Here is a 9,759-nt window from a genome sequence, read left to right on the forward strand (position 1 = left end):
TATGTAGATGGAACCAAATACTTTTGTATTACATAATTATACACTTTAAGAGCTCAATTTTAAGGTTTTCGTATTTTACATATATTTTTAGGAGAACCTTTTTTAAAGCTTCTAATGCCTTAAATACAGTTATCTGAGAATTAGCTAGGCATTCTTACTGTTTTAAACCAATAAGGCAGATTTGCCACCCTTTTAAAACCATTTTAAATTTTGATGTAATGACATGATTGACCTTAACTTTTTCCCCATGTGCTTGGTTTTATAGGATCTTGATCTCAGAAAATATATCTCCTGGATCTCTGCAGTTTCTCTGACATACACAAGATGTAATCCACAGCATCTTCCATTTAAATGACCCTTCGTTTGGGCAATCAAACTGAATGGTAATCATTTTAGACTTGTTAGGGACACAGCATCTTTTATCCAAGCATATCCCACAGAAAGTGGGTTTGTAACTCTGAGTGCTTGAGCATCCGGAAAAGACAAATTTTTCAGCTTTGACGGGTTGGAAAGTAGGTTGGCATGTTTTTCCTTTGGGGATCTGAAAAGATATGTAACGTTAAGAAGTCACTCTTTAAACTTGATTACAGTAGTTCAGAAAAGCGATACTTTGTGGACTATTACATAAATACACAGATATAATTTCAGGGCATTAATAGTTGCCATTTAGTGACATCCAGCCCTTTCTTTTCTGCCTTTAAAATCCCCTCTCACCAGAGGACCTAGGAAGTCCTCCCTGTGCTTCCTCCATCATATTATAGGACCCACTCCCCAATGTTTTTCTGCTATCTATCTACCCTTGACTTAGTTCCACAATAAATGAAAATTTCTGTTTTATTTAATATTAAGGGCCAAGACTTAAATTCTCTAATATGGCTCAGACAGTTTTAAGTAGATGGATAGATGAATGAACATCTTAATCCCTTTGAAACTGTCAGCTTTCTAATAAATAGGATAGGGAATAACTTACTTAGGGATAAGATTGGTTTTGTAGCATTTCTAAAAATTACTCGAGACAGTCACAGAAGCAGGACCAGCTCTAGTTATACCAAGCAATCTTAAGAGTATGTATTATTGTATCATAGTCCTTTGGCAAGTAGTAGCTAAGCAAAGCATTTTGGAAATAGTGTGGTTCCCTCTCCAAGTTGGTGATACATAAGATCAGAACTTCTCTGATGTTCCTAATGTTTTTATAATTATGATGTAGCAACCAAAATCTTTTATCAATTGCTCTGATTCCACTACATAAAATTAATATAGGAAAAAGAAGGTAGAATCTGAAAAGGATCCTCTCTGGAAAAACAATATACATGGTGGGGTGCCCCAACAAATCAGGCTGATCAAGACCCACACTAGTAAGCTGTTAACCTGTTGATTCTAGATACCCTAACATTACCTCTCTGCTTGGTGAAATTTTTCCCACAAAGTGCAGTTAATATCTGCTTTCCTCCAAGATAGTTTGACTTTAAGAGTTATAATGAAGTGGTTTTATTAATAAACACTTCCAAAACACACACATACATAGACACACACATACTTTTCAGGAGTTTCAATATTGAATTATCATGAAGTTAAATCTACTTAAACTTTACCTTTACTGTCTTTGATATATTACTGTCACAAGGCTGAATGTAGCACAGTCTTTTCTCATTTCTCATTTCACAGTTGCTGTTTTCATTGGTTACCCTATTAGATATGCCCATCCCACATGTTCTGGAGCAAGGGGTCCACTTCGTTGCTTGCACAAGACATTTTCTTTTCCAAATAAGTGGGAGATTCCTATAAGCTAAAATAAAGGAGGAGGGAGTGCATGTGTATAAATATATATGTATTCATGTAGGTAGATAATTTTTAATCATTATTTTTAAGCTAATAGTTAATAGATCTGAACTTTATATAAAGTAATTCAGAGTAAAATAAGCTTATGGTCTAATTATTCTCTTTTTCCCACTCCCCAAATTATCTTTCAATCAAGTATTACAGTGCAGTATCTTAGGAGGAATAAAAATACTTTATCTTTGAAAAACTGAGTAAAGTACCCATTTGCTTCTTTCTGCGTAGCCCATCCTCTGAGTACTAAACAAGCTTATGCTTTGATGGATATCTGCCTTTTCCCTGGTTCTTGCCTCATGCTTGATGTTATTTTCAACAGATGTTGAAACAGACATCAGTAGGATTAGGGAATTCAAGATATTAATCAGAACAAGGTGGTCTTACTGTTAAATTTCGTGATGTTAAAATCTAAAATACAAAAGTTACATTTGAGAATTCAGCTATCAATGATTTTCTTTTCTATTTTCTTCTCCACTTTTTAAAATCTAGTCTTTTAGAAAATTCTCTACGTTACACTGAACTAATCTAAATACTTACACTAAGTCATGAAAAATGTGCAATCCATTTTATTCACTCAGCTTAACTATTACATTCCCTATGGTATCAGGCCTATGGTATTCCCTCTGTTGTCTAGACATTTCATATCACTTCGGAATGCATGGACGGATCTATGGGTGAGTGGGTTGGATAGGCAGAGCCCCCCTCCACTGCCTGCAGCTTAGGAGAAACAAGGGAGGGGAAGGGGGTGAATAATGAAAATATAAAGAGTGCATAATAATTCTTCCATCTTGTAAATCCATGGGGAGCTTCCCTCTTGTTCTGCTCATGAATGAATCAGGCACTTGGTTCATTTTAAGCAAACTACTAATTGGTTCATTGTCTCAAAGCATTTCCTTCAGGTTAATCTGCATCCTAAAGTGGGTGCTTTGGGAGTAAGGTGGAGATTTGAGTCTGCAATTAACACAGCAAAATTCAGCCTACATTAAAATGTCAATTTAAAAAGGAACCACCCACCCCCCCCTCAAAAAAATGCCTTCTTGATAGGGAAGAGTCACTTTGAAGTATGTGCTATCTTTGAATAAAGTGATACTTTGATACTGTTGTCAGTGTTATTACAGTAGGATCTTGCCACTGCACACAGAACTGAGGGAGAGGAAGCAGAAAAATGGAGATACCTGGAAGGTAGACAACAGTTTAAAGACCTCAGCGCAGGAAGCAGGTTAAAAGCTTGGCATGCATCTGCAGTAAATAAAGGTAGGTTAGATTATCATATTACCAAGAACCCCGCTTAGAGTTAAGCCAAGAGCTGCAGTTCAGCAATTGCTTAACATTCATTAAAGGGCAAGAAAACTAGAAGAAATTTTCAAAGTACAAGTTCAGTGTTCGGTGAGCAGTGAGAAAAGCATAGGGGCATTATGTCATTGCATGCTTCCTGCTGACAAAGCAAAAGCTAGATTCCAACTGTAGACTGTCTGGAATTAAGTATATAAATTACTATCACAAATATATCTTAAAGTATGTGTGTGTCATTGTGCTCAACTTTGAAAGCAAACTCCTGTTTGGGCCCATAAGTACAGTTTCAAAGTTAAGCAGAGGAGAGACATTAGACTGAACATATACTTCCTTTTAAACATATCTAGGCCTATATTTTAATTACTAGAGCGCACTTGGGAGATTTTCTCATTTTCTGTAGCAAAGTACTGACCACTAAGAATGACCATCTGACGCCTCCTCCAACCAGGTTCCAACTGAATCCACTGAAACTGCTCTGACTTCACAAATGAGACCAACTTGACCGTGACCCAAAGGCCTGGCCTTGGGGACAACTGCTGTTCTACGGTGGTCTCACCAGGGAGGTTCACGCATGGGTTCTAAGAACTTAACACTGGGTCACCAAGATCCAATGCAGAAAATCAACTGTTCTTGTACATTTGTTAAAAAAAAAAATTTGGCTTATATTTTCAAAACTTTTAGAGCGGTTAGCTGAGAACCACGGATGGTGAATGCCGATTTGCCATAACCTGTTAAAGTTTTTTGAATTGGCATAATTGGAATCCCAGAGGATGTTCCTTTAAGAATTCGTTTTTAAAGATCTAAGACTCATTTCTCTGATTATAGTTGCTTTTATTAACTATCCACATAAGTGAATTTAGGAGTCTTTAGCATACATAAGTATTCCATATTTCCATGGCATCTTTCATTTACTAAGCTCCAAATTTCAAGAAAAAGGCATTCTTAATTTCTGGATGAAAGCACAGATGTGAATAATAACCAGGCATCAATATTGCCCTTTTTGAGTCCTTCCTCACCTGTGCTTCATCTGCTGGCATTTTTGAAACTCCTGTCCCCAAAAAGCCTTGGCACCTAAATAAGGTGCTAGCTTAGAGCAGACCAAACTGTAAGGTTTGTGAATATACTGATGCCAACTGTAAATGGCCAGGTGCTCCAGGTGAGTAATAAAGATTCTCATTACAAGTTTCTGACTACACACATACCTGGGTAACCTACTTAAAAATGCCTGTGTGCACATTTATTTAGAGAAGTTGGTAATTGTTAAGCTTCATTTTCAGTGAATGAAAGGGTAATTTTACATTAGTTTTATCTCTTTTTAGAAATGTTTACAAATCAATGTACCCTCAAATATTTTTGATCATAGCCTTCCATTTCTGCTTTTAGCATATGGAAAAGTTGCCTTTGGACATTTTTGGAACTGGATGGTTCATACTTCTTGCCCGTAATAGAACAATACAGATAAAACTTTTTCCAGCCCAGGGTACATGTGGATAATATTTGGTCAGTTTGCCTGAGAAGAGGTTAAATGGAAATAAGTAGAGGTAGTAAGAGTTTTCCTGACCTAGTAGAGCTTTCAAAAACTGGAATATTTGGGGAGTTCCCTAGTGATCTAGTGGTTAGGATTCAGTGCTGTCTCTGCCGTCGCGTGGGTTCAATCCCTGGTCAGGGAACTGAAATCCCATGAGCTGCGCGGCCAAAAAAAAAGGAAAAAATCTAAAACATCATAAAGTTCCATTTACAGATACTCAGAGCATACCTGCCTGAGGTAGAGACTGAGCATGGTGGCACACTCAAACTAAATCTCACACTGATCACCAATCAGTAAGTACCTCCTTAGTTCCTGTGGTACATAAAAGGAACATGAAAGAAAACCAGGCGAAGTCATACATGAGAGACAGTTCTACTTATGAGTACCTGGCATTGTTTTGTAGCTTGTTGACAGCTGCTGTTGTGATGACCCCAGGCCACATTTTGACTGATCAGTCTTCTTTCCACCTTTAGCCCTAGAGCAGTGCCTGTCAGCCGGCTTTGGTATGAACAGAGGTGTGCATCCAATGGCCCCACTCACACAGAGGCAGCTAAACAGGGGATTGGGCTGAAACACTTGGCCATTATGATAATGTACCCTGTTGAACTCACATCCCACAGCTACAAGGTCTGAAAAGAGAGAAGAGCAAAATCACCAAAGAAGCCATAACTGATAGTCTAGACTTCAGTTATAAACCATAGAGGAAATTGCTATCTCCTTTATGAGATATAGTTCTCAATTTTTTAGGCCACATGTGAAACCCCCTTCACAGAACATCTGTAAAAAGTGAAAATGAGGGCTTCCCTGGTGGCGCAGTGGTTGAGAGTCCGCCTGCCGATGCAAGGGACACGGGTTCGTGCCCCGGTCCGGGAAGATCCCACATGCCGCGGAGCGGCTGGGCCCGTGAGCCATGGCCGCTGAGCCTGAGCGTCCGGACCCTGTGCTCTGCAACGGGAGAGGCCACAACAGTGAGAGGCGTGCGTACCACAAAAAAAAAAAAAAAAAAAGTGAAAATTAGACATTTTCATTATATCGTAGATTATCAGCCCTGAGTAGTCGCCTTCAAAATTAAGACCCTGTTCCCTGTTCTTGAGTAAAGTTAATAAAAAATCACTATGAGTATAGAACTGGGATAATGACTGTAAACCTCAGAGCTGGGTTGATGGCTGGTGAGACAGATATCCCCAGATGCCCAACAGGCTAGGATATATTCCTAGGGAGTTAGGATAAGTGAATGGGTGAAGAAATCATAAATTGTTTACAATACTGCACAGTAGCTGATGACCTTTCACAGAACTGGAAGGTCAAAACCTTTTCAGAAAACTAAGATGTGACTGACTTCACTGTGTTGACATTTGTGCTGATGGTGCAAAAGCAGCAGTGGCTAAAACTGCTGCTGACACTTCAGCGTGAATCAAACTGTACAGGTTAGTCACTATTTTTCCTTGCCATACATACATAAACGTACTGTTTTTTACAGTTCTTAGCTCTACCTAAGAATGTCCTTAATGACACAGTAAAAATTACTAATTTTATTAAATCTGAGTGATCAAATATGCATGTCTTTTTAATATTCTGTGTGACAAAACAGGAAGTTACATAGAGACTTTCTCTAGATAGTGTACCAAAGTACAACAGTTATCTCGAGGAAAAGCACCTATGTTATTGTTTGGGTTGTGTGCCGAAGTAACCACTTTTTTAGTGGTAATTTCCCCTGAAGAGATGCTTGACGGATACCTCATGGTTATTCAGACTTGGGTATTTGGCAGACATTTTCTTGAAAATCAACGAAACGAGCCTGTCACTTCAAGGAAAACAACTGACAGTACTTGTTGCCAGTAACAGAATTTAAGCTTTTGAGCAAAAATTAGAATTTTAGAAAATTTGTGTCCACCCCTGAGATCTTTATAGCTACCCAATATGTAGACTTTTCTGATAACTTTGGTACTAACTAATGTGATTTTTTAAAATATCCATATAACCCATTGCTCCAAACTGGTATTTTCCAGATAACCAGTGCATGGTATTACAAAATTATACTCGAGGAAAAGCCCCATTCCAAGTGGGTCTTTGAATAGAGGAAAGTATTTTAATGTCACAGAGTCTGAAAAGGTCATTGATTTGGTTTCCGATTCCACACGATTAGCAGTGATGCAGCTAATTTTTAAGAAACTCCACTTCTCAAGTTTTAATATAATATGAAAAAAGAATATTCACAATTATCTGAAAAGTCTGTTAAAATATTCCTTCCTTTTCCAACAACGTATCTGTGTGAGGCTGGAATCCCTTCATATATTCCAAACTAAAACAACATATAGCAATATATTGAATGCAGAAGCAGATGTAAGAATCTATCTTCTGTTAAGCTAGGCATTAGAGAGATCTGCAAAAATGTAAAACAATTCCACTTCCACTCTTCTCTAATTTCTTTGTTTTTAAAGTAAAATTTTTTCACAAATAATATATTATTCTTACTAATTTGCAATGGGTTTGTTATTTTTAAACGTATTAGTAAATATTTTTAAATTTCTAATCCATTAAATACCAAGAGGTAACTCACATAAACAAAAGCTCTTTGGTTCCTCATTAATTTCTAAGACTAAAGGGATCCTCAGACCAAAAAAAAGTTTAAAAACCATTGTTCTATAATGATGAATCAGCACATTCTCTGTAAAGTTATATCTTAAGCCTTTATAGACCATTCGGTCTCTGTTGCAACTACTAGACCCTGCTATTGTAAAGCAGCCACAGACTATATGTAACTGAACTGGTGTGGCTGTTCTCTGATAAAACATTATTTACAGAAACAGACTGTGGGGCGGATTTGGTCCCTGAGCCATAGTTTGTGACCCCAGTTATAGATCATCCCCACCCCCATCCTCATGGCTGTGCTCTGTTACAATACTCATCACATTGTACACAAAATTACTTGTGGAAAGATCTGTCTGACACAATAAACTTTGACTCCACGAGGGCAGGACCTGTATCTCTTTTTTCCCTGTTGTGTCCCCACCTGCTGGTCACAGTGTCTAGCTCAGTAGTGGATGCTCACTAAGTGTTTGTTAGGTTAATGAAATACCTTGCCTGGCACTGTTTGGGAGAAAGGGGTATCCTGAATGCCAGAGTCTGATAGATCACGTTTTTCCTGTTGAATTTCCATAAGTAATAGCTAACATTTTTGAGAATTTACTACATACCAGATATTGTGTTAGGTGTTTTGGGTTTTGTGTCTTCATTTCAATTGATCCTCCTAACAACTATAAAATAGGAAGTACATATAATATAACTGAGGCACAGAGAGGTTAAGCAACTTGATCAAGGTCACTCAGCAGACAGAACTCAGAATTTGAACCCAGAGCCTACATTCTTAACCAATATACAATAGTCAAGTGCTGACAGGGGCATCAGGCTATCAACTTGAACTGTTCCACACATTCAGTCCAACTCCAGAGATGTGCTCTCATTCCATACTTACAACCAAACTTCTGCTAGTAGTTTTCCTTCCCACTTAGACTTTTCTACAGAGTAACTTAACCACCCAGCTGACATGAGTATTTCTCTTCCCTTAGAAATTTTTTTTTTAATCCTCAATAAATCGATATCCTGAATTATTGGCAAGGCATAGGTTTAGATGGTCTCAAGCAGTCTCCAGAGCTGAGGCCCATAAAGCTGAGGATCCTGTTGTGATGTGGGGTGCCCCTACCTTCTATTTACAAATGTGCCTCAGTAAAAAGTACAGTAACTTGGGCTTCCCTGGTGGTGCAGTGGTTAAGAATCCGTCTGCCAATGCAGGCGACATGGGTTCGAGCCCTGGTCCGGGAGGATCCCACAAGCTGTGGAGCAACTAAGCCCGTGCGCCACAGCCACTGAGCCTGCCCTCTAGAGCCTGCGAGCTCTAGGCCGTGCTCCACAGCAAGAGAAGCCACCGCAGTGAGAAGCCCGCTCACCGCGACGAAGAGTAGCCCCCGCTCGCTGCAACTAGAGAAAGCCCGTGTGCAGCAACGAAGACCCAACACAGCCAAAAATAAAATAAAATAAATTTTTAAAGTACAGTAACTTGACGGTTAGTTGGGAAGACTGAGATTAAAGCTGTATGTCTGAATACTAGATATACATCCTTACATTTTAAAAAAGATTATTTTTTAGTCACAGAAAAGGTTGAATTCAGATTGCTTCTGACAGTATTAACAAAAGCTGTCATTTGTGGCACTTTAATGAGTCAGGCCGTTTACATAATTTCTCCTATTTTTATCATTAAAAGCAATTACCTGAGAAGAACTGCAAGATCATTTCAATGCAATAAAAGTAACAGGTTTCTGAATGTGTGTGTAACATCTGCTCATTTCACATGGTGTCCAACATGAGAAGGCTAGTCTCACTGGTGCATGGAAACTAAACCCACCTCTTATTTAGTCACATTAAGCTGATTATTCCAAAGTAACAAGTGCAGGCAAAAATCCTGTCTAGACTCCACATTCGCCAGCCAGTGCAGAAGGAAACACTTACATGCACACACTCCAGTCTCGTACGTAGGCCCGTCTGCTGAGTAGTCACAGTACAGCCCTTTGTGGGGGTCGCAGAGGTCAGCTTCGTTGCAGGTGTCCCCTGGTTGCCTGGCACAGATTTTACAGCATCCACAGCCATCCCTCACCAGGCTCACTCCAGGAGGGCAGCTGGGCTTCTGGTGAGCGCACTGACAGGGCCAGTGACAAAACTGTTGACGATGGTGCACTTCTGCTACCTCACCAGGCCTTCCTTCGGGCGCCGTGTCTACCAGCCCAGTGCCCTGGGCCCTGCAGTAGAACTTCATTTGACAACAAAGGTGATGTTAGAAATGGTTCCTCAAACTAATTTCAGAGGTCTTCTGGAAATAGATTTCCCCCAGAGTACGAAAACATAGTGTGGTGAATTGTAATAATAATAGTATCTACCAGTATTTGACATGATCACTCGCTCCTTAAACTTTTCTGCGCTCAGCTTCCAACACATGACTCTTTCTCCTCCTTTCTCACTGATGGCTCCTTCTCAGTCTCCTCTGCTAGTTTCTTCTAATCATCTTCATCTCTAAACACTGACACCCCCTGTGGGTAAAGACCTCTGAAGTA

The 9,759-nt window shown here is 39.2% G+C and overlaps 1 protein-coding gene across 1 annotated transcript; it reads right to left on the reverse strand.

Annotated features, from left to right (window-relative positions):
• Positions 1-259: 259 nt before the first annotated feature.
• CCN6 (cellular communication network factor 6) lies at positions 260-9,482 on the reverse strand. Its single transcript, XM_027088366.1, has 4 exons — positions 9,161-9,482; positions 5,041-5,283; positions 1,593-1,786; positions 260-541 (listed from the first exon to the last, which is right to left on the reverse strand). Exons 1-4 carry the CDS (start codon positions 9,462-9,464, stop codon positions 260-262), a joined length of 1,023 nt encoding a protein of 340 aa, XP_026944167.1. The 5' UTR covers positions 9,465-9,482.
• Between the last annotated feature and the right edge of the window lie 277 nt (positions 9,483-9,759).

The sequence above is a fragment of the Aethalodelphis obliquidens genome, unplaced genomic scaffold (assembly GCF_003676395.1).
Source record: "Aethalodelphis obliquidens isolate GAN/ISIS:26980383/991018 unplaced genomic scaffold, ASM367639v1 scaffold3, whole genome shotgun sequence".
Lineage (NCBI taxonomy): Eukaryota > Metazoa > Chordata > Mammalia > Artiodactyla > Delphinidae > Aethalodelphis > Aethalodelphis obliquidens.

Coding starts and splice junctions, on each gene's coding strand:
- CCN6 (XM_027088366.1), bottom strand. CDS start 9,464: ATGAAGTTCTACTGCAGGGCCCAGGGCACTGGGCTGGTAGACACGGCG. Junction 5,284..9,160: donor CGAGACTGGAGTGTGTGCAT/GTAAGTGTTTCC, acceptor CTCTCTTTTCAG/ACCTTGTAGCTGTGGGATGT. Junction 542..1,592: donor ATATATCAAAGACAGTAAAG/GTAAAGTTTAAG, acceptor ATATCTTTTCAG/ATCCCCAAAGGAAAAACATG.